Consider the following 26,644-nt stretch of genomic DNA (forward strand, 5'->3'; position numbering starts at 1 on the left):
TACACTAGACTAGATAAATATCTTGGTAAATTTGGATTAAAAACTGACCTTTGCCAAGTTCCCGATAATATTTTTTGTCTTTTACCTTTTGATGGTATTGTATGAATACCTAACTATGATGTATTTTATAATATAAACCTTTCACATTTCTAACAATTCCACAAGCGGTTTTATTGTCTTTATATAGACAGAAATGTATTGAAGCTATTCAGAAATCTTGCGGCCAGACCTCGCAGACTTGTCTCCATTGTCGGCATGCTTAAAATGTATTAGTCTTGAAAGACATATCCACATTTCCTGCGCTGAGCATATGATAAAATGTTGGTGATGTGACATGCGTGGCACTGGCACAGCGAGAGGATGACAGTCAGATTATAGAAGCTGGTTTACTTCCAAGACAACAAGCTCTTCGTGGGTTTTTGTATCCATTGTTAAGTTGTTTTCTTCACAAAGAATGCAAATACCTTTCATGCTATCTGTGGAATAGAAGTCTCTCCTTACAGCCCGGAGTCGCTGCCCTTCATGTCCCCAAGATAAAGAGAATCAGGAGAAAACTGCAAACAAATCTTGTGGTTATATTGATTTCAAGTGAACAGCAAATTGGAATTCTCCTCTGTAAATGAGAAGAAAAGAGAATGTCTTTTATCACCTTAGTCGTTGACTTGAAAATGCTTGACTTGTTGTAAAGAAGTTCAGCTTGTTATCATAGCTCATTGTGTGGCTTCTAACCATTCACTCGGTCCCCAGACTGATAAAGCTGACGAATTAGATCAGAGGGTCATTGTCCCCATATAGCAATGACCGGACATAGTAGACTGTCCATCCAGACTATGATTTGACTCATGACCTACCACTATGGAGTCATTATTTCAGAGCCACTTGTTCAGCCTGTGATGTCATATTCAGGGATCACGTGGCCTTTTTACATCTCAGTCCCATTCAACTGAATGGGACTGAGCTGTGATACCAAGAACATCTGCTACACAAGGTACACCATAGTGACTGGTATTTAATAACGCGCCCATAGTACTTGCCAGGATGCCATCTATTAGTTGATTCCTGTCCCTCCACTGAGCTGCCAAAATAACCAGAACAAACTCTTGCTAGGGTCTCTATAAGGGTGCATTCACACCGCAAAATCACAGCTGCAAAATAACGCGGTGTATACGATCCAGGCTCCCATTGAAATCAATGGGAGCGTATACGGCGCTCAAAATCTCACACAGCGTATACGTGCCAGGTCACGCGGCACGTTACTTCGTGTGAATGCACCCTAATGAAAATAAAATCACCCCTTGAAGTGGCTAAGTACATAATACATACTGTACAACCCTGCATGTTCTTTTTCCAGGTAGTGTTCAACAGTAACGCTGTATCCGTATAGTACAATAAAAGAAGCAATCTGTTATTGCAAGCTTGCCTTTACTTTATTGAGGTATGTCAATCACCAAATCCAATTACGTACCGCTAGTGCGTTGTATCGGCGGCGTTTCAGGCTCTTAACTCTTCATCAGTCATACAAGAAGGATAGAAAATACTTCAAAGGAAGGCTTATGTCCGAATCCTATATCATGAGATTGGCTACATAATGGTAGTATGCATCTAGTATTGTCAACAAGTCTGCAAAGTATGGCCTGTCAAATGTCAAGTACGGTTTGTACCCATACACTTTCATAGCATAGTGTCCATTTAAAGGGGTTTTCCAGGCTTATAGATGCATGACCATTTCTTAGGATGGATTATCGAAGATCATTAGTCACTGATCTGCTGTTTAAAGACACCCCAGTTTTTAGCTCCAGTTACGTAAATATTGCTGTGCTGATTATAGGTAATATGACCAATGAAATGTGACTTTACATGGCCTGAGAAGCAGAGGCAGCGTTCATCTAGCTGTTGCTTTGACCGGCTGATCAGCAGGGGGGGCCACTGCTGATTTTTGATTGATGACTTCCTAAGGACAAATATTCAATCAGAAACTCCACTTATGGCCACATGTTGTCACACTATGCCTACTAAGTTCAATTAATGTCTATATTGTAGTATACTAAGGCCACATGGTGCCAAATTGCGGCAAGGTAGTAGCAAATGAAACCGGAGAATATCATAAGTTATCATTTTGTGACTTATAGAACACTAGCCTCTGCCTGTGACTTCGTCTGCGTGTTGTTGGAGTGGATGATCCGCCTATAATCAGCAAATTGCCGCCGTCGATGGTTTGTCTGCTCCGGCGTTTTGGCTGCTCTTAAGCTGTCCTGCTGCTGAACTTGTTCCTAGCACTGTGCCTGTGATTGTTTGGGCATCTCAGCAGCTCGCTGGGACGCCATATAATGAGTGTGTTGTTGCAGTTGATGATAAGATAAGATAATCCTTTAATAGTCCCACAATGGGGAAATCTCAGTGATACAGTTTCATAGATGGTCCAGTAGTATATAACAAGAGAGGAAAACACATACAAGCTCATGGCAGATAGAGAAATCCTAGGAATCATAGCAACTAAAAAAGAAAGAAACACAGACACACTGCAGGATCATTTAGTTCTCTGTGCGGAGTGATGTTAATAATACAGCCCGACCATGGTTGGAGGACATGAGGAGGGGGGTCACAGCATGTAGATATAACAGGCAAAAATGTTTTTTGCAGAGGTGGGGGACATATGCAGCTATCATAATAACATGTGGCAGTTCCTTTGGTAGGTGGTGTGATCTCATGCTCACAGCTGATAGTTCGGTATCTTGTATCAGCTCTATTGTCCATTAACCACAAAAAAAATGCCCAAAATATCCTTCATCACAAGCCCTCCTCCTCCTCCTCTTCCTTTCTTCTTACCACTGTGTTCTACTGCCCAGAGAAATCTGAAGCCATCCGGGTAGACAGGCTGCTGCTCTCTTGCCAAGCTTGCATAAACACATGGGGTAGGTGGGTGATGATAGGTTCCCAGGTTGTAACAGAGTCCCACGTGTCCACAGTAAAAGAAAGAAATACCAGTCAGCTGTAGCATCTTCACACATCCGCAATAGACTCCAAAAATCACCTCCTTGAAAGAAGAAGTCCACACTTCCATGTAGGTTTCTCCTCCATGCCGCATGGTGTCCATGCTGTCCATGTTAGCTCCTGGGGGATGATCCGCCTGCTCCAGTGTTTCGACAGCTGTCAAGCTGGCCCGTCGCTGAACTCGTTCCTCGAGCCATGCCTGTAATTGTTCAGCATCTCAGCAGCTCGCTGGGACGCCATATAATGAGGGTGTTATTGGCATAAGTGATCCCCCTCAGTTCCGCTTGAGGAGAACTCTGTGACTTCTGGCTTCCTTCATAGCTCTTGTTGTTTGCGAAAAATTAGATAATCTTTTTCCAGGCATGTTTAAAATTTACAAACTGCCAATTTGGTTTAAAGGTATTTGCCCATGTCAGTTTGTCTGCACTGCCTGGAGCAGATCACATAATATGCAAATGCATGTACACTGAGGATTAGTGTGTGTTTACACATTAGAGATAACAACCCTGCGACTTGGGATAAGGCTTCTGCAGTAGCAGTGTAATATAGTATGTGGGAACTGAATGTATAAGATAAGGTAAAATAAGATATAAGATAAGATACACACAATAACTGAGTTTTTGACAAGTGTCAGACTGTTGAAACTACCTGACACCATCTCAGCAGACTGGGAGCAATGAACATGAATCATTACCGCTACATGTAACAAATTTTCCATCTTTCCGTCCTACATGATAGTACCATTAACTAGGCATTAAATTGCTCGTAGTGCTCATGAAGGGGACAATTACAATTTTTCCCATTAATATAAATGTGGGTAATAAATGACAAGCTGTCAGATTATTATTGTGATGTCATATTGTAGAGACGCATCCAATGGCTCACACTATATGCATCACATTACTTGGTTTTAATGGTGACAGGTACAAATTTATCTTTGCGTAACAATGGCTTATAAGGTCTTTTGTCAGCCATCATTCTGCTAAAGCGATTCAATGCATGAACATCTCAACAGGTGTCAATTTCACTAGAATAAAATTCATCCGACCAGGAGTTATTTTCCTGTCAGTTCCGCCGCGTGACCTCAGTGCTGCACTAAATAATTCACTTCATTAATTCATCAGCATTAGAATTTTATCAAAGACTTGCCTTGGTGTAAAATGCGTCTGATCGGTTCTTTGTGAGGTGAGCGAGCACTACGCAGAAGAATAAAACTGATGAACCAAATTCCCATTCTAGCAGGGTGAATGGTTTCCAACCAGTATGCAGCGCATTGTGAAAAGGCTTCAGGAAATGTCAGCATGGCTGCATCTGGTATTTATTGAACTGTATAATGAATTGACGATGAGACCCCAGAGATTTAGCAAAAATACATTTAGTCTCTAAACTGTCCATATGGAAGGAAACACTAAACGCAAGACATGGTGCAACGAGTTATCAGATTCAAGTTGAAGATGGCTGCATCTATCTATCTATCTATCTATCTATCTATCTATCTATCTATCTATCTATCATCTATCTATCTATCGATCTAGTGTAACTTTAGTCTATGTATCAATCTGTCTAGTAAGGTACAAATCCCTGGGTCTGAGCTGTATGGGGGTTTAGGAAACCTCTATTTTGAGTTAGGTTCGGGTCCCAGCATTTGATAGACCACATCTATCACACATCTTGTGGATATTTCATAGATGTCTACCATGACCCCTTTAAGAGGCAGCAGATACAGAGGAAGCCTAGAGACTGTTATCTGGCTTTGGAATATTTCACATTGTCTACTGTCGAAGACAGATATTTAAACCCACAGGCATAAGTCTCATCTTATTTATTAAGAAGATCTGACCTCTTAATAAACCAGGCACATGCCTGTGTGTCAGAATGGAGATCTACGCCAGTCAGGAACTTGTGTGCTCTTCAGTTATAACTCATAGTAGAAAACTGGTGTATAACAAATATGTGGAGCTGATGGCTCAGTGCACATGGAGTTTTTTGGCGCTGATTTTGACGCTGAATCTGCTTCTAAATCAGTCTCCAAAAAAACCTCCCAATAGAGTTCTGTGTGCACTGACCCAAAGACTTCCTGGCATGGCCGAGCGGCTGCCCACATTCAAAAAATGTAGTGAGTCCCAGCGCCGCACCTCCCATGAGGCGACCTGAAGCGACCGCTTCAGGCAGTGCTATGCCAGGGCCCCGGGGAGGGCGGCATTTTTGCTTACCTAAGCCAGTCCAGGACAAGCTTTCTGTCGTCCGCCTCGGGTGGCGAAAAAGGCAGGTTCACCCCTGGTGAGTCCTAAAACAGTATTGTGCCAAATGTCTACCATAATATCACCCATATATGTCAGAAAACTGTCATAGCTGGGAATAATAATACATTCCTTTCATTGCATCTCATTGTAAGATAACTACAAACATACATAAGGTATATATAAGGTATATGAGGTTTTCAAAAAGTTAACAAGAGAAACAAAATCAGGTCAAACAGTAAGACATATAAAATCAAACCTTGGCAGATTGTAACTGGAAAATTTGGACATTTTTACATCACACTCGCCATTTTCTTGAAATGGGATATGGTGATGGTGGGTCCTTGGCCCCATCATATTAATTATATCTTATGCCAATTTTCTGCCACTAGGAGCTGGGGTAGGTTTCATTATGGGCACAGGACCTGGCAGAGGATGTGCCTTATTTACTACAAGGCGTGGACCTCATCATAAATCAGGAACATCCTCCACCAGAATAGAGATGATCAAGATGATGAGGTGATACATGATGGTTTGACCTGAACCCAAAACTTCTGGAATTGCCACCCACCAGCCACTGTTATACTCTGGGGTATAAATGTATAGAATGTTTTTGGTCCTCCCATGTGCCTCCACTTACTAGCCTACATTCATGTGAATGTGTAACTTGGTCCATACGTGATCTATATTGACCAGCCTGTAGACTGTGCCGAGCGCTGGACGCCAAGCATTATAGTTATCGAGACAGCTAGGTGTCCTGCCGCCCAATGAAATACTGTTTTGTGCACTATGGAGCAGTATGTCACTAGGAGGCGGTTACTCCGATCATCATGGATAACCATAATGCTAAGAGTCCGTCTACAGTAGAGTAGAGTCCAATAAATAAGGCCCATACATGGACAGAGATTCAGGTGAATGACCCCTTATACTCTAAAGAGACCACAGAGAATAATAACACAACTTCCGGTTTGGCCTGAAACAAAACAGGTAATAAGCCTCGTGAATGTTTACGATACAAATCTCTAGTAGGATCTGGTCATGAGGGAGTAATTCCCAGTCACCATAAGTGGGCTTTGTCCAGCTGTTGAGTTGGGATGAGTTAGTCTTGGAGTAAAGCCAGCATTTGCTTAATGTACTTGAGAACTCCTTCAAGTCTTTTAGGAAATCAGGCTGATTTTATGAAGTTGGATGAGTAAATATCAAGCTTGTATACAGCTGTTAGCAACAAAGCGTGCGTACTCCGAAGGATTAGTTACTTTCAATATGACATTGTTTTTTGGATTGTACAGCTTGCCACACTTTTACATATTCATGTTCCTATAAGCTATACTACCAGTCTTACATTACATACTGTATTACATTTTGAGAGCGACATTTTTAAGTGTTTGTTTGACTCATCGCCATAATTGTAGCTCTTTATTTTACGTCTCGCTGTGAACAGTCATTGACCAGTCAGGTCACTAACCTTTTGAAATTACTTAACCTAAAACTGTCAAGAAAATCGAGAAAATGCCACAATGGTCAGAAGAGCTGTCAAAACACATATTTCTATGATCCCCTAAAACTATCATTATATGTGTCTACCTGCTCTGAGCTCAACTTATATTCCGTACACGGACGTGGAAGAATATGGCTAATTAGATATGTTCCGAGTGTATTGTTTTATATTCCTCTTGCATGCTAAACCCTTGTCAGTCAATATCAGACTGCTGAGGTGCTGATTAATAAAGTCAGCCGGGTCCCTACAGGAGTGTCCTAAATGAATTGAAGAGGAGGCCGAATCTCAAAATCTACTGCGCTCTTCCTGCAGAAGATAAAAACTTATTAAAGGTATAACATAACGTGACATGAAAATCATGGAAAAATCTACAACTAGATCTTATTGTGGTCTCTGAATAGAAAACTTTTATTGTATTAAACTATTTCAGTGTATATTGACTAAATCAATCCTGTAAAAGTTTAATAGTCAAAACTTTTTTTCCCCATAAAGTTACCTTTACTATGTCAGTAAAGACCCTTTAACAGCATATACATGGTTTTGGTGGTGGTAGACTCTCTTTAAGGCTAAGGCCCCAATGCGTTGTGAAAAAGACCGCGGCAGAAACGCATTGCAGTCTTTTTCCGCAGAGCTTTTCAAAGAAATTCCGTAGAGGTTTCCTCCTTAGACTTTCTGCTTCCATTATTCCTATAGGTAAACCAATGGTGTTTCCATAGGTATAATTGACTTGCTGTGATTTTCAAAACTGCAACAGTTTTGGAAATCGGTGCGCATGCCGCTGTGCTTATTTTTCTGCAATGTGTGGATGGGATTCACTAAAATCTCATCCACTTTGCAGTGACTCCAAAATGCTGCTTTTTTTTCCTGACATTCTGCACTGAAAAATATCTGCATCATAGTATTGACTTTAATGGTAAAAATCAGAACATAAAATCTGTGTGTAATCCTGATAGTGTGCATGTAGGTTTAAAATAATTAGCAACTATTTACTTAATGCATTAAAAGTCATGTTAAAGGGGTTGTCCACCTCCAGACCAATATTTAGAAACAAATGTTTTTGTTTGTACAATAAAAAGATATACAATCTTCCAATATACTTTCTGTATCAATTCCTCACGGTTTTCTAGATTTCGGCTTGTTGTCATTCATTCTGTTACTTCTAGAGGATAAAACTCTGACCATGGTCATGTGATTTACGGTCCATGGTCATGTGATGAGCACACAGGTGCACAGCTGATTACCAGGCAGATATCTGATTACTGAGCTGTGACTATAACGAGCGACACCTGTGTGCTCATCACATGACCATGGACCGTAAATCACATGACCATGGTCAGATCCACTAGAGGTAAGCAAAATGAATGACAGAAGGCAGAGATCCAGAAAACTGTGAGGAATTGATACAGAAAGTATATAGGAAAATTGTACAACTTTTTATTATACAAGCCATAACATTTGTCTCTCAATATTAGTCTGAAAGTGGACAACCCCTTTAAATTTGGCTATACCTATATACACACAAATGGAAACTAACTTGTAACTTCCTGAATGCTATTTCATATGTTTATGTTCTTCTAACTTCTATTTTCTTACAAAATCCTCTTTGTTTAATAGTCAATAGCAGTATTAAACACTGATATTATTATTATAGACAGGTACAATAGGCTCAAGATACAAACTGAAGAATAGGTTTTAGTTTGGTAGGAAACAAAAAATGGAGGATATTCAACACACGTAAATTATATAAGATAAGCAGGGTTGCTTTAACCAAAACGCAAACACTGCAATTGCCCCAGGTCCTATCACAGTGGCTAACCTGGATTGAGTGGGACAGTCCTGCATTTTGGGTGTTGTCCCACTATTCCAGGTGGTAGGAATTCCAACTCTATTCGCATCTTTTGGTTGCAGTTAAAGTTCGAGACAATGGTGGTACATAGAACTATTAGCTCAGTGCTCTACCATTCCGGATTTGGCTGATAATGTTTGTGGCAGGGAGACACGATGGGTGCCGAGCAAGAGACATCACTACAGACAGAGCCTGAAGGCAACGCAGTGGGAGAGGGGCTAGGTGGGTATAACTTTTTCTTAAAAAATAATATGTAATATATCGTTTGGTTACTGAGGGGTAAGGGGGCATTATGTGGCAGCAACTTGAGGGGACACTTTAATGTAGGTGCTAATTAAAGGGACATTGAATTATATACAGGAGGGGTACTTTTTATTATTATTATTATTATTTATTTATATAGCACCATTAATTCCATGGTGCTTTACATTTGGGGGTTTACATCGAATACACAAAATATACAGGTAGCTATAATACCAACAGTGACCGACTGGCACACTGGGGTCCGCGAGGGCTTACAATCTATGGGGGGAAGGGGGTAGAGACAGAAGGAGAGGGGGAGACTGTTCAGGTGATGGTGTGGTGTCAGTAGTGTTATTGGAGGTTGTAGGCCTTCCTGAATAAGTGAGTCTTCAGGGCCTTCTTGAAGCCTGTGATTGTGGGGATCAGTCTTATGTGTCTTGGTAAGGAGTTCTAGAGTATGGGGGATGCACGGGAGAAATCTTGGAGATTTTTGTGTGAGGAGCAGATGAGAGCAGAGCGGAGTAGGAGGTCATTGGAGGATCTGAGGTTACTTATGAATGGGACACACCGATGTTTTAAATTGGCCCTGAAGCCATATTTTCCAACATGGTCGATTGATGTGCAGGACACAGATCTGTTCAGGTATTAGGATATTAACATTATGAGACCCCTCCCATTAGCTTGACTTCATGAAACCTTATGGCTCCTTGTTATGGGATAACCACTATTTACTCTTCGTGGACCTTAGAAGATTCTATAACATCACTAGATGTCAGTCTTATAGTTTATAAAACTAGTAATGAAGTATAATGATCAGAATAAATGGAGCGCTCCTATTAGCCAGCACTGTCCTTGGACAATCTCAAGAGGCCAAAGATCAAGATTTTAATTTGTTTTCCCCATGGATCTCATAAATGATTGAATCCATGACAACAGAGACCGGAAGGCACATAGGTTACACAATACCATGCACTATGCTTTTTAGATATGTCAGGGAAGGTGCAATACTATCGAGTAGGTCTCTAAATCATGACTACAGAACGAGCCAATTAGTTGTGTCAGGTATACCTTGCTGGGTTTTGTAATATCTTCTTGTAAAGCCTTGAAAACGAGAAACAAAATGTCTTTCCAATAACTTCATGGTTCCCCTTTTTAATTTTTTTTTTTTTTTTTTTAGCAAACTACTTACTCTATCTTATGAGACAGTAAAAATTCTGAATTGAAATGCAATGTTAGCTAATTTCTTTCCATTCAATTAGTGGAAAATTTCAACCGCAGGCTACGTGTTCTGATTCGATTACGAGATATGTGACAAAGAACTAGCAAAAATATTCTAGATCACTTGGCTTATTTTTGAGGAAAGATGATCAGCTTTACAAAAAGACACAGTTTTGTGATACTTAGTCAAGAGACGTCTATGGTTGTGTTGTAAATTTTATCCTTCCAACACTTTTTAGGGTACACAGACATCATAGATTGAGTAGTTAAGAAACTCGTAAGAATATGTTCACACAGACTTTTTAGGATCAGATAATGAGGCGGATTTTGACACTGGATTTCGCCTCAAAATCTGCCTCCATACAATCGTGGTCTATGGAGACCACTAGCTTTTGTTTTTCTGTTAGCAGTTTTTTGCTGCTAGCATAAAAAAGAAGCGACATGACCTTTCTTCAGGCAGATTCTGCCTGAGCAAAGCAGTAGAAGTGAATGGGAGGCAAAAAACACATTGTGCTTTCTTTGCAAAAAAATGCGACTGAAAACACGACGATTTTTTTATGGTCCATTCGCTTTAGGGGAGGGGAAAACCACCTGCCATTTTCTGAAGCAGTTTTTACGAAAAACTGCTCCAGAAAACGCTCCAAAAAACGCCTCAAGGTCAAAAATCCGCTTCCTAATTAGGAAGCTGTTTTTTTCGGGACCAAAATAAGCCAGGCGTTGGGAGGCACGCCAGAGGAATATTATTACTGAGCTCTGCCTGTGGCAGGGCTGAATAATTATACTGGGATTTTACCACTGACTGCAATACAAAAAAAGCTTTCAATAATACAAAACAGTTGAAATCATCCTCTTTTTCTAGAATGAATAAGAAAATAAACCAAAATAAACATAAACTAAAAATAGTATTAATAAAACCTACATCTTGTCCCATAAAAAGGCCCATACAGCGCTCTGAACAGAAAAAAAAACAAAAGAGTTATTTTTGGCCTAATATACAGCAAAGGTATTGCAACACAAATAATTCTCTTACGCGTTTCGGGGTGTCCCCCTTAGTCATAGCATGTTATACATTCACAACCTTAAGACTTTTAAATGCTATACACAGGTGTAGCTTGTCATTACTCTGTCACGTGTCGAGAGTCGAGTATGTTACTTGGGGTATAAATAAAGTTTGTTTTGATTGGAAACCTTTGTTTTGTGTTATTTATTTCATGAAACTAGTATTTAGGGTATTTTCTTGCTTTAAGGCGTTGCAGGGTTTCCCTCTCCAAAACTGTATAATCCTTGGTATCGCTACAGGCTCTTTTTGTCCTTGTTAGTTCACCTATTGGAATGCTGAATATGGTATGCCTGGGATGGCAACTATCCGCTAGCAAAATTGCATTCCCAGCAGTTTTTTTACGAAAAAGTTTTGTAATCACGCTTTGTGTGCAAGCCGAGCCCTCCAGCGAGACATCCAGAAAATTAATACAGTGGAAATCATGAGCAAAAGTAAATTCCAACCCATAGATATTATTGTGCAGGTAATTAATAAACTCTGGTATGGGCGCTATATCTCCATCCCAAACAATTAGGATATCATCGATATAATGCCCATACCAGAGTAAATGTGGAAGAAAAGGGTTGGTTGGCACAAAGATAGATTTCTCCTCCCAAAATGATAACAAAAGATTTGCTAAAGAAGGTGAAAAGGGGGCTCCCATAGGGGCCCCCTTTAACTGTAAATAATAAGATTCTTGAAACATAAAAAAATTATGTGAAAGTAAGAAAAAGGTAACTGAAAGGATATATTCACAGGAGGGCTCGGCGAATGCACTATATTTATAAAGATGAAACGCTAAAGCGTCGACTGCTTCTCTATGAGGAATATTAGGGTATAGGGCGCAGACATCGCAGCTGAGCCAACTATACTCTTTCCTCCATACAAAATTATCAAAAGTTTTGAGTATTTCCCTGCTGTCCTTTATGAAGCCGATTGTTCTATTAACGAGTGGTTGTAAAATATTATCGAGCCAAACTCCTAACTGTTCACATAATGAGTTGTTACTTGAAATAATAGGTCTAAGGGGAGGGGGAAGAATCTCTTTGTGCAACTTAGGCAGTCCGTATAGGACTGGAGTAGTGGGAGTGGAATTGTAAAGGAACTTAATTCACTAACTAGTTTGGTACTTACCTTTGTATCTCGGTTTGATTTGTGTGGTGCTTTTTCCTGAGGTTCTTCTTGGCAGCCGCGATGTGCTCCGTGTGAAGACAGGAATATGAATGACGCCTATTGGCCCAAAAAGGTCACGTGTTCCGTAATACAAACAGGCGGGACTATGGTATATAGTAATAGCAATGCACCCTAATCGCACATTTTCATTGGTCAATTTAAGCCACGTGACCCATGGAGGCGGGACAAAGGAACTCCCTTTACACAGTATAATCATGAATGAAACAGTTAGTTTATTGGAAACGACACAAACTTTGAACACCTTTATTTGGTCGGTTTGTAGAGCAACTTATATATATTTATTCCATCTACAGTTCCTTTATATCGTTAAAATTAAAATCTAAATATCGTGCGGCATTGATTGTCGCATTGGTCTGAATATCTCCAGAAATATGATTTTAGTAATTGGCATAAATATGCAAATGATAAATATTAAATATGTTAAATCTTTAAAACAAGAATTATAAATACTAGTTTCATGAAATAAATAACACGAAACAAAGGGTCAGTTCACACGTGAAAACCGCCTAGCTTATTTGTGCGAGGTAAAAAACCTCGAGGAGTTTTTTTGACGCTGTTTTTTGCATTCCACGCGGTTTTTGACAAGGTTTTTGACGCGGTTTTCGCTAGCGGTATTCGCTAGCGTTTTTTTTTCCTATATGTGCTATAGAAACTGCAGGCGAAAACCGCGCGGTTTTTTGCAAAAAAACGCGCGGTTTTGTGTGCAAAAAAACGCGCGGTTTTTTACCGCGCGGTTTTCGCCTCCCATTCACTTCTATGCAATTCTTCAGGCGTTTTCCGCCTGAAGAAAGGTCATGTCGCTTCTTCAGGCGGAAAACGCTAGGAGGAAAAAAAAGCTAGTGGTCTACATAGACCACCATGTTAAAGGAGAGGTTTTTGAAGCGAATTCCGCTGTCAAAAACCTCCCCTTTGCCCACGTGTGAACTAGCCCAAAGGTTTCCAATCAAAACAAACTTTATTTATACCCCAAGTAACATACTCGACTCTCGATACGTGACAGAGTAATGACAAGCTACACCTGTGTATAGCATTTAAAAGTCTTAAGGTTGTGAATGTATAACATGCTATGACTAAGGGGGACACCCCGAAACGCGTAAGCGTCTTTTTTAACGCACTATGTGTAATTTCTGATGGACACCCTATCTTGTGTATCTTCCTTTTAATCTAAATGGAATAAAGAATTGAATATTTTAAAGGCTGCGGAGTGTCTACGGATCGCCCTTTCCACTTCATTTCTACTATTGAATTCACCTCATGGTCCGGAGGAAAGATCCTGCACCTCCCTACAAAGCCCAGTCAGGTGGTAAGACGCAGCCCTAATTTTCTCTTTTGTATTTACAAATAATTCTATTGCCATGATTGTACTGACCCGAAAGTCATAGGTAATGTGTCATTTTTATGGTACGATAAACAGAGTAAAAATAAGATACTTTTTTTTTCTCAATTTGATCCTATTCAGAATTTTTATCCAACTTTTCAGCACATTGTACAGAATATTATATGGTGCCATTATCGAGCACAACTTGTCCTGCAAAAAAAACACATAATGCCTAATGTGACTCTGAGAATGGAACAAAATACAATGTTATAGCTTTTGGAAGATGGGGAATAAAAAACAAAAACACAAAAAAATAAAAATGACTGCAAAAGGGTTAATCTGTCTTCCATTCTTTTCAAATAGGCGGTGGTACTTTTTAGACAGCTGATATATAAATCATCATCCCCTATCTTCAGTCAGAATTAGTGATGAAATTCCTATACAATGTGAAGTAGAAAAAAAATCATCAACATAAAGAATCTGCTGGTTCTAAAAACAGATTGTAAAATATAATATTAAAAAACGGATTAGTGGCTTCCACTTTTATAGCCAGGATCAATGACAGACTAGCCCACTAGAATACCAGACGATCCTCTGTTGGGCTGAAGCTCTAACACAATGATGGTCCAGTAGAAGGCACCCACAGTTGAAGGGTACTGTAGTGTAATCTCGTGAGTTTTTGGAGGGTGGCCCCCAGACAATTTTATCTGGTGAGCCCAACAACCCTCAGTCTGACACTGGCCGAGATGTGTAACTGGCTACTTCCCTGGCCAAAACTGCTGATGGCTGGAAGTCTCCGAGTCAGATCGGCAGCGATGAGCTGATTATTGGGCGGACTCCATTACACCATGGACTTCTCACCATAAAGCTGATGGCTGGAAGTCTCTGAGTCAGATCGGCAGCGATCAGCTGATTATTGGATGGACTCCATTACACAATGGACTTCTCACCATAAAGCTGATGGCTGGAAGTCCCCGAGTCAGATCGGCAGTGATCAGCTGATTATTGGGCGGACTCCATTACACAATGGACTTCTCACCACAAAGTGGTTCCTATTTTCTATTGAGGCTTGTAAAAAATGTATCCAAGTGAAAGCAAATAACATGACATTCAATCTCACAGTCTACATTATACAACATGCTTCAGAAAGGGGTTGACTTCAAAAAACATCACATTGATATATGTATTATTTCTATTTCCTATATCATTATCATATTATATCATAAATCATAACCCATAAAAATCGCATCCAATTGCTTGCGCTCCTAACCGTTGGAGGTAGACATATAGTTTCAAAAGCTCCATTTCTTGCTGTTACTTCTTACGTCCCTGACAAGGATGGCTAGATGATTTAACATCTTGAGAGATCACACAGCTCACCAACAGCTGGAAAGTCGAAGACTGAAGCCTGTTTAGTATCAGCATATTGCACACTCAATGAAGCAGATGGAAGTCTGAGATCAGTGTCTGTAAACACAGGAATTAGAAACACAAAGGCAGAGAGCAAGAAAGCAGAAGCCTGCAGAGTTCTTCATTGTCAGGTCCTCGGTGCTCTGGATCTTTGTGAACCGCAGATGCACCTTGGCAACCATTGCAACATATTGGATATTACCAATCACATCCACCAAATATTATTATTATTATTCACATCTGTTTTGAATTTTCTGTTTATCAGATCCGTCCGACCATGGACTCAAACTGTGTCCGCACAAACAGGTTTTATCAGGGAAGTAAGTGAAACATGCTTGGTTCACAATATTACCTTTCAGTATAGACATAGGCTTCAATAAGTACATAAGTACTCCGCTATATATATATATATATATATATATATATATATATATATATATATATTTATATTTCAGTGAATATTATCTTATTTTGTTATGTCTTTCAGAATCCTTTCAGTTGGGTCATGTGATCTTATGGTGACCCCCTGAGAATAACATGTCTTCCTGTGCTCTCAATGGGGTCACGATTTCAAGTAACAGACTGGGGAAGAAGAAGACAGCTTAGCCTCCCTGACTGTGTACTAGAGGTCATTTAGATGGTACTGTCTTTAGCTTCTCTTGTAAGGCTCTGCTAACAAATCAAGGGCTTAATAGCAGATCACAAGTAACATTTAAAGGGATTCTATCATCAGAATTCCCTTTTTTAACTAAGTACATGTTGGAATAGCCGTAAGAAAGGCTATTCTTCCCTTACCTTTATTATTCTGATCTGCACCGCCGTTCCTGAGGAATTGCTTCTTTCTTCCATATGTAAATAATTTTTTGAGACAGCACTGGGGGTGTCCCCTGTTCTCAAACAGAACTGAGGGCATCCCTTGTGCTGTCTGAAAACTCTCCAGCAACGCCTCCATCTTCTTCTCCGCCTCCGCATCGTCTCCTGTGAATGGGAAAGGCCACAGGAAAATGGCTGACGGACAAGCGCAGTGGGCGCTTTTGCATGAAGATACGACGGTGATGCTGGAGAAGAGGCAGAAGAAGATGGGGGCGTTGTTGGAGAGTCTTTGGGGACGCCCCCAGTGCTGTTTGAACTGAGGGGAATGACCCCAGTGCTGTCTGAAAACTCATTTACATATGGAAAAAGAAGAACTTTCTCAGGAATGGCGGCACAGATCAGAATAGTAAAGGTAAGAGAAGAATAGCCTTTCTTAAGGCTATTCCGAGCGTACTTAGTTAAAAAAAAAGGGAATTCTAATGATAGAATCACTTTAATGGATTATCATTAACAGATCAATGGTGAACTGAATGATTATTAGTCAAATATCCATAAAAGAAGTGCAGAGTGAGATAGACAAGCAGCTGAGACATGCCAAGTATAGAAAAATATGCAAAGTCCGTCAGATGTGCTCTCTGACAGCTTCACTTGTCTCTTCTCTTTTGGCTTTCATGAACACAAACCTAAATTGCAATTTTTACAACTAATAAAATGAACTATAAGTAAAAGGGATGCCAGGTTTCGAAGCCCTCAGGAGAGCCGAGAGAGGGGCTGCATATTGAGCCATGAGACAAGCTTTCAGATAGATTTTACATTGAATGGTACTGAGCAGCTTGCAGTGTATGAGAATACATTCAGGCTGCAAAAATACAACCAATTCTGTAAACACAAAGCCCCCTATAATTCTGATGTATTCATAAGAGAATGTAGAACTCAAATACTTCAAATTGAGGAAATTTCAGAACATACATAATTATTAGAGACTGGATTGAATAATGTTGGTTCTAGGGACAATAGATGACATTCATAAGTAAGGCTACATTGACATCTGAGCGTCCGTCCAACGCAGACCCACCAGAAATCGCTGGATGAAAAAGAGCTGGGCACTGGACAGACCCAATTATAGTCCATTGGGATCCATCTATGCCCATCATTATTTGTTCTGCACCCCTGGCCCTCCAATGATGGACTTCCCAGCACAAATGTGAACATAGCGTTTTCCATTTGATCTACATCTTGATATTTGGATAAATGCTATAGATTGCATACAGAACGGTTTTTTCTTGAAAAAACAACGGACACCCTGACTAGACCCAACAGATTTGGAGAACATAAAACTATACAACATAACATTGCAGTTGTAACAAGCAGATCTGAACGTCACTGACTTTAAGATACTAACTGTGTATTTGGCTAAGTTTGTGCCCTGCAGGCAAGGCTTCTGAAAGTGGTCAGCTCTGACTGTAGTATCACCTCCGGGTATACTGAGCTGTCAATAATTCTTTATATATTCTGCATGACTCTATGAATCAGACTTTGACTGACAGCTTACCTTCCCTGCAACAACTGATGTTTTCTGAATAGACTAAGAAACTGATAGTTGCTTTCAGAATTTGGTCCATAAACAAGAAATAACAGGAGCCTTTGACCAATCCAGTCAATATTCTGTTGGCATTTTGTGTACTTTTGTTTCTTTGTTCCGTTATAGAAACAGAAAAAAAAAAAAACATACTGATTTTATAAACGACAGAGGACCCCATTTACTATAATGGTTTCTCCTGTCTATTTTTGTCAGCCATTGTTTTTGGCGTAGATCTTTTTTACCCACAATTTTCAAAAGACTCTCAACTGTCAACTCTCTGTTGCACAGGGCCACTTTAACCATAGGGCCAACTGTGCACTTACACCAGACCTTATGATAGTGGGAGCACCCTTGGGATAGCCGGACAGTCCTCCATTTATTCTGTTTGGCCTACCCTGATACTTCACAGCTCCAACTCATCTGTTTGCTTGGGCCGTGGCTGAGTGGAGTACAGTGGTGACGCAGGCATAGTACTGTGGGGGAGCAACCTGGAAAGGGGAAAGGATACTGTGGGGGGCAACCTGGAAAGGGGACATGATTATGTTGTGGAAAACTGGAAAGAGAACATGACCCTGTTGGAGGACGGCTTGGAAAGGGCACAATATACTATGGGGGCAACCTGGAAAGGGGACATTATACTCAGGGGGACAACCTTGAAAGGGGACATGATACTATAAGAGAATGGTAATCTAGAAAGGGGAGATGATACATGGTGGGGGGCAACCTGTAAAAGGGACATTATACATGGGTGGCAAACTAAATGGGGACATGACATCGGGGGCAACCTGGAGAGAGACATTAAAATATCATGTCAGAGGGGCCACTGTGGCCACTGGGGGGACTTATGAATGTCTGATGCTTCTGCAGGGCCATTTGATAGTGTGAGGAGCCAATGAGGGACCATATATTGTATGGGACCACTAAGGAGGCATTATACTGTATGAGAACCACTATGGGGCATTATACCATGTGGGAACCACTGACAGGTATTACAATTTATGCAGATCAGTTATTTCTAAGAGGTGGAGATGGGAGGGGTGCCCATTTATGAAACCTTTGCACAGGGCCCACCATTGTACTAAACGTCCCTGCTGACGCAAAACATACTCCTACCCTACAGCTTCATTCACACACACTATATATATATATATATATATATATATATATATATATATGTACCACTTTATAAGGTTTAATTGTCAATATCTTGTCTTATTCTGCATGTTGGACAGTGCTCAGTTCCACATTTGTTGTTCTGTATGCTGGGTCTAATTCTCAATATCTGCTCTTACTCAGGGTTGGGGGAGTATTATTTTAACTTTTCGCCTCAGGCAGCAGAAAGGCTAGATGCAGCCCTGATGTCTTATATTCCTCCGTCCTATTAATTTATGAAAACTTGTTTTATAATTGGAGGTAAGTGAAACACTGATTGATTATGAGCTTTTTCTCATTACTGACCGCAAAGGTTTTTGCTGGTTACCACGCGGCCAGTAATGAGAAACTGCCTACAATCAATCAGTGTTTCCCTTACTTAAGTGAAAGCACCGGAGGCCTGGAGTGCTGTTACATTGCCGCTGCAGACGTCATGGCATCACTTCAAGATCACAGACATGCATCTTTGCTCACTAAAGTAAAAACTGCATATGTGCACTAGAACCACTATGCACGCTGCAACTAGTTCTGCACCATTGTATTGTACACAATAACAAGAGCAAAAATGAACATCATTCCTTTCTATTACTGTACAAGTATACCTTCTATACTGTGCAAACTGAATACTATATAAACCTGACAGTGAAGTCACTCATTCAAGGGACTCTTGTTTCATTCAAGTGTCAAAGAAGAAAAATAAAGGTGAAATTAAAAAATAATAAAAAAATAAAAGTATTTTTGTATATTTTAACTGTCTGACTAGGTGTCTGTGCGTGTGCTTGGTGTATTTTGCAAGTTATCTTTTGTACTATATAAATTGATTCTATTTGCAGTAATTTGCACTGTAATAATAAAGACATTATATTGCATTTTAAATGTAGTGTGGCCCTATAGTTTTGTAGGGTAGGTACTTTAAATGCAAAACCGGCATTCAATATTAAAGGAATTGTCCAGGAATTACAGATTTTTGCCAGGAGGTCAAGGAAGGTGGAAAATATAAAAAAGACATACTCACCTGTCCCTGTCCTCAGGCCACTGTCTGGCCCAGCGTCATCTAATTGTTCCAGAATAAGTCCTCACCACATGTAACCAATTAGTGGCCGCAGGAAAGGAACCAGGACTTCGCTCACATACGTCACCTGCGGTGCGTACTTCTACCGAAATAATGACTAGGTGTGCTGGACCAGACAGTGGTGGGGAACACTGGTGTGCTGGGGACAGGTGAGTTTTTTAATTTTTATTTTTCATCTGCACAAGTGCACAACTCCGTGAGCCAATAATTTTCTAAGTAAAATTCTGCCATCTCAATAAAAAAGTGATAGGAATTTCTATGGCTGTTTTCCTTTAAACATGTTGTTGGATAGCTGTTTGTCATTTGTATCTTGTTTAATACTGCTACAACCATGTATGTGGGTGAAAATGTAAAATACTTCCAGCTGGCATAACCAATGACATCATCCTTGGCCGTATATGTTTGTAAAAGAGCTATGGGTTTTGTTTGCTAAACTAGCAAGTCGCATGCTTAACCCTTTATGTCGCTTTTCTCCATAAGATAAAGAAGATGTTTTTTTTTCCCCAAGAAAAATGATAGTTGTCGATAAGAGAGTGAATCGAGCTTTCACAAAACACTCTGATTAAAATGAAACTCCCAAGATGGTCTTCATTGAGAATCTTCAATTAAGAAACGTATAATGAACAAATGCTGATCAGTATTTGCAATGATAATATTCTTTTGGCAGGAGACAACTGGAATCGGTTCATGTTTATTAGATTTTGAACAGAAGAAAATGAATGCTCATCCATTTTATTCTCTGAAAGTAATTTGTCAACACAATGCTGCAGCCAGGAATACTGGGTAATGACATTCACATCGGTCTGTGTTGCTATACGTCATTTTCCTGCCTTGAACTTCCCTCAATAGAAGTTGCTAAAGACACAAGCGATTATTCATCAAGAGCTACACAAAGGACTCTTCTAAGTTTTGAAGGTCATATAAGACTTGTCGCCTGTGTGTGTCTATAGAAATCATGAAAATACTTATTTAATAAGAGGCGTTACTTGTACCCTGGAACCGGGCCACCCCACTTAAATACATGTCCCATATTAGGCAGAGGAGCGTTTCTGCTTCTATAGGCTCTGGAGCGCAGTTTACAACCTTTGATGAGTTGACAATACCGGTTTACCATTTGGATACCAGTTATCACTACTGATATGAAGGTTTGCAAACAAAGAAATAAGGCGAACAATTCACATGAGCATTCAGCCAACATCCATCTCTTCGATACCCCCATATATTTAAAGTGTACACGTGGATCGCCAGACATCTCTGGTGGTGGCTTATGTCCCAATGAGCCAATGGAATTGCCATGTTGAAATCCACATGGCTGGTCTTTTGCTCTTTGGACATCTGTTTTTTTTCCCTAAGCTCCCGTACAAATTAGAGAGTTGGCTGGTCCCTCTGGACTCACCAATGCTAAAATGTAAGGACTTCCATTTACTGAAGGTCTCACTTCATATGAAATGTGCAAAAAGAATCTACTTATACACGTTATCTGTCTTTTGATAACTAAACTGTCCAACTCTCTCATACACGTATGTTTGGCCACACGAATATGAATGTGTAGTAAGCAGGAGAGAGGAGGAAGCCGATACCAGACATCATGGAGTTTCTTATCTCCCGGGGAACAAAAGAATTGAGTAGATGAAATTCAACAGCCTCATCCTTATCTTACATTGACATCTGTCATCAAGGGAAAGCCTAGCGATCCCCATAAATATTAAATGGTCGCCAACCCTGTAGTATTGCAGTGAATAGTATGAGCAATCAGACCCCCTAGGTTTCAAGGTTTCAAATGTAAAAGAAGAAAAAAAAAAAAAGTTTTTAAAAGTATTAATTTTTTTTTTTAAATAAAAGTTCAAATCACTCCCCTTTCCCTAAATCAGATATAAAAGTAAATAAAGAAAAGTAAACATAAACATATTAGGTACCCCACCCTCCAAAATGTCCAAACTATTAAAATGTTAAAACATTTATCCTATATGGTCAACGGCGTAGCTGCAAAAAAAAATATAAATAGCCAAATAGCGTTTTTTTCAACACTTTGCCTCCTATAAAAAATTGAATAAAGAGTGATCAAACCATCAGATCTTTCCCCAAATGGTATCAATAGAAACGTCATCTTGTCCCGCATAAAAAGACACCACAACCAGCTCCATACATGTAAATATGAAAAAGTTACACGTGTCACAACATGGCGACAAAATTTTTTTTTTCTATTTTGCAAAGTTTTCATTTTGTAAAAGGTATCAAAACATTACAAATACTATATAAATTTGGTATCGCCGTGTTCGTACTGACATGTAGAAAACAAGTAACATGTCATTTCTAGGGTTGAGCCGATCTTGAGATTTCAAGATCGATTTTAAAATCCGATTTCCGATCATTTTCCAGCCGATCTTGATCCCGATCGTGAAATTTGCTCGATCGCTGATTGGGATCCAATCTTTTCCAATCCCGATCCTCAACCCTAGTCAATGCTTCTCTATGGGAAAAGTCACTTTTAGGGTTGAGCCAATCTTGAGATAACCTCCGATCTCAATCCCGCTGGGAAAGATCGGGTTGGAATTCTGATCGCGATCGTGAAATTTACTCGATTGCCAATTGGAATCCGATCTTTTCCAATCCTGATCGCTCAACCTTAGTCATTTTTACCAAACAGTGAATGCTGTAAAAATTAAACCCATATGAAAATGTCGCAAATGCATTTTTTTCTCCAATTACACCTCATTCTGAATTTTTTTTCCAGCTTCCCAGTACATTGCACAGCATATTGAATGGTGCCATTACAAAGTACAAATTGTCCCACAAACAATAAGCCATCATGTGACTCTGTGAACTGAAAAATGAAAAAGTTATGGCTCTTGAAATGTGAGGAGGGAAAAATGAAAATGCAAAACAAAAAAATGGACGGGTCCTTAAGGGGTTAATAGCACTGAATATTAGGTGTATTATAACAGGTTATACTCTTTATAGGGTTGGATTTTATATGTTAGAAACTCAGAATCTCTTGGAACACCAACACATGCTTGGTCAAACTGCAAAGCAAAAATTATTGTTTTTTTTATCTTAAAATATTTTCTATAGCTCATATAACTACATGCCAATATATCAAATATAATATTTATGAACATATGTTCTTTTAACTCTGTTATTCCTCTTGGAAATATATAAACACATTGTCACATTGCTATTTCCGAACCCCTTTTTTCTTGGTGTGTGTCTCTAGACAATGAACTGCCTATTGCCTTGTAAAAACAGACAGGTCCTTTTTAAGGAATTTCTCCCGACTCACACAATTTCACATTGTTCGGCAATTTCTATAGTTTACAGTTATAAACTGATATTTTCGGTTAAAATATGCTTCTTACCTTGAATGGCCTGTAAGCTTCGAGTCTGAACGACAATGCAGAGCTGCAGGACAAGTTGGGGAGCGCTTTCCAGAAATGTCGCAAGCAAATGCAACATACTCACGTCTGCATACTCGTAAACCATCTTCCAGTAAAACCTCCATCGGTCGTTCTCTCCACTCCGCCTGCTGCGAATTCCCAAATATATTGTATGGAAATACCTGAGATGAAAAAAAGGACACGTAACTATAAGAATAGATATTGTAGGCATTAAATCCAAATGCTATACAGTCGGCCAATCAACACTGGTTCTTCTCCTACCTTTAGAAGTCTTCTCCGTGCAGCTTCCCCACGGCGTCTTCCAGCTCTTCATTCACTCTGCCAGGCATCGGGCCTGGGCAGAGCCGACTGTGCATGTCTGCTTGTAGTGCGGGCATGCGCAGTCGCCTCTTCCCAGGCCCGATGCCTGGCAGAGTGAATGAAGAGCCGGAAGACGCCGCAAAGACGCTGCAAGGAGAAGACTTCTCGGAGGATCCAGCACGACCCTCACTCGTGGACTTGGTAAGTATAATTTGATCGAACGTTGCCTACCCCTGAAACGAGCATTCCCCCCCCCCTATAGACTATAATAGGGTTCGATATTCGATTCGAGTAGTTGAATATTGAGGGGCTACTCGAAACGAATATCGAACCTCGAACATTTTACTGTTCGCTCATCTCTATTAGAGATCCTTCCAAAATTACAGATGGATATATGTATCAGTCGGCAGCGGGAACCCTTATTGACCAACAAAAATGGGCTTGTTATAATACGTGCTATACAGAGAACTCTGACAACAGATATTACTTTAACATTATATATATATATATATATATATATATATATATACATATATATTATTTATATAAACTTATTTCCTATGTAATGAGGTTAAAACATTTTAAAATGATATTTCTAATTTGGTTTTCTGAAAATCCAGCACACAGTTGGTATAATCTGTATATCTGGGGTTAGCGATAAAACATATGCCATAGGAGCTGCAGTCTGGCATCTCCTCTGTGAGGTTATCCTCTATATAAAACAGACATCTGGAGGATGCAGTCCTGTGGGTCTCACTGAATTTCTTATCTCACATATACTGCTGCTTCAAGCTCATTTCCAACCGAGACTGGAATTGCTTTTCAACCAGTTTGGAAATACGTTTGATGATCGCAGCACAATACATGTTAGCAACCCGCATTATTACATTATGTTTACTAAATCTAGGTCTTGTATTAAGCCTAATGACGGATTTTTAGAGGAAGAAAGGAGGTTCTCCATTGGTGTACGCGTGCTCCGACCTTCCAATATTGTCTACCATGTACCAGTCTAAAGATGCACCAGATTTATCAAACAGGCTTATACTGGGTGATATGCCAATGTTGTGGGAAAAATTCCAGACAGTAAGAACGCTTTCAAAAATAAAAGCGTTAATAGTTTATTTTTGTTAATTATAAAATTAACTGAATGACAAAGAGAAAATCTAAAACCCATCAATATTTGCTGTGACCGCCCTTTGCTTTCCATCAATTCTTCTAGATACACTTGAAGACAGTTTTTAAAGGAACTCGGCAAGGAGGTTGTTCCAAATATCTTGTAGAACTAAGCACAAGTCTTCTATGGATGTAGGCTTGTTCAAGTCCTTCTTTCTCTTCATGTCATCCCAGACAGACTGGATGATGCTGAGATCAGGGATCTGCGGGGGCCGTATCATCACTTCCAGGACTCCTCCTCCAAAGGGTGGTCACACCGAATATTGTTTTTATTTAGATTTTTCTTTTGTTCATTTGTTTAATTTTGTTAATCGACAAAAATAAATTATGAACGCTTCTATTTCAGAAGGAATTCCTATTTTGCAGCATTATTTCCACACTGACCTAAAACTTTTGCAAATCACTATGAATTTGCTGCATTTTTGGACACTTTTGTTTACCTTGATAAGATCTGTTGCTTGGCTTACTTTACACCAAATTTTTGCACAAGTTTTGGCCCATTTTGTGGACATTCTCTCTTTTAGCTAAACCAAGCCCATTAATGAACGAGGAGCAAAAAGTGTATAAGGCTAAGGCCCCACATTGCTGAAACGCAGCTTTTTTTGTTGCAGATTTTGCTGCAATTTTTTGAACCAAAGCCAAGAATGGCTACAAAGGGAAGGGGAAATATATAGGAAGTTCTTATACTTCTACCTTCTGCTTAATCCACTCCTGGCTTTGGCTCAAAAAAAAAAACACAGCAAAATCTGCAACAAAAAAAGCAGTGTTTCCACAACGTGGGGCCTTAGCCTAAAGCACATAATAAAAGCTGTACACTACATGTATGCCAGCTGTTTTATTTATACAACTAAAGCCTGAGTTCTGGTACATTTAGCTTAGTAAATCAATTTTTTTTCTACAACATTAAATTTGATGTTTGATTTCCTATTTAGCATATCTTCACGCCTTTAATGTGGACCTTTCATTCCTTGCCCTAACTCCAACTGTTTGCATCCTCCAATATATACTACTGAAATAATTCTGATTCAGTTGGAATTTTTTTCTTTAGCTCCCACCATTCTAAAGCAATTATGTTCTTTGCCGTCAAGTGGGCGGTCCATCTCTTTCTGCTCCAGCCTAGAACCTCCCAGATGATAGCAGAAGCATAACTAACAGAAACATTTGCTTGGGAATGATTGGAGATAGAAAAAAAATTCTAACTGCTCCAGAATCAGTGGAGAGGAGTCTATCCAAAGATGTAATGAGTTGGAGTTGGTGAAGACTGTCCTTTAATGCAATCGACTGCACATTTCATTGGTTATATCTGTTTATCCACTGTAAACTACAATGTAAATCTACATTTGACCTTTAAAAAATATTTGTGTACCCTCTTCACACAAACAACCGGCCAAGTCCATGATCCATATGCTTGATATTCCAACATATAAAAAGCTTAAACTCCTGGTTGTCAGAAGATATAACAAGTTTCCCACCTACATAAACTCTGCCCTTGACACAAGGTTACCAATGAGTTGGAAATTCTCTCACTTAATGAGATAAATTGTATTAGTCAATGACCAAGACTTGTCAGACTTCTAAAACTTTTGCACATCTCCTGACCTCGGCGAGTGACTAATAGCGCGCTCGATAACGTGACTCGTATTGCTTTGGCACAGTCCTAGAACTGACTGGTATTTGTTTTTCAGTCGTGTTAATTAGGACTAATTAATATTGCTAACACATAACAGAACGTTACGCAAATGATAGATCCTACATTGTACACACAGTCCCAAATGTACAATATCCAGGAAACAAAAGTAATGCAGAACAAAGGACTAAATATTCATTTGATATTTTTCAAGAGAACAATTTCTAAAAGTGGAAGCATAAAGATATGAAACAAATGTTATTCCCTGGAGCCGGCGCCTGAGAAAAGGTTAAATTTTACTGGGCTAGTTTCAGAACTCTCTCTCTTATGCTCCAGGTCATGTAACTTCATATATTTCGTAAAGGTGCACAAAAATGTTCAGGAAAGCGTAACGGGAATTGTTACAATATCAAATCAAATCAAATCAAAAAATGCTTTATTGGCACGTCCGAATAGGTATTTGGCATTGCCAAAGCTAGTAAAGTGTGTGTGTGGGGGGGGGAGTTGGGTTGGGTGGGTGGTGGGTATGGGGG

General features: G+C 39.6%; 1 protein-coding gene across 1 annotated transcript in view; it reads right to left on the minus strand.

The window, feature by feature from the left end:
• The window catches only part of XKR4 (XK related 4), a 242,550-nt gene that overhangs the window by 38,084 nt on the left and 177,822 nt on the right, over positions 1-26,644 (minus strand). The window contains exon 2 of the mRNA XM_075270541.1: positions 22,973-23,172. Coding sequence (XP_075126642.1) covers positions 22,973-23,172 — 200 coding nt within the window. The remainder of the gene's footprint in view (positions 1-22,972; positions 23,173-26,644) is intronic.

This window comes from Leptodactylus fuscus, chromosome 4, assembly GCF_031893055.1.
Source record: "Leptodactylus fuscus isolate aLepFus1 chromosome 4, aLepFus1.hap2, whole genome shotgun sequence".
Classification (NCBI taxonomy): Eukaryota; Metazoa; Chordata; class Amphibia; order Anura; family Leptodactylidae; genus Leptodactylus; species Leptodactylus fuscus.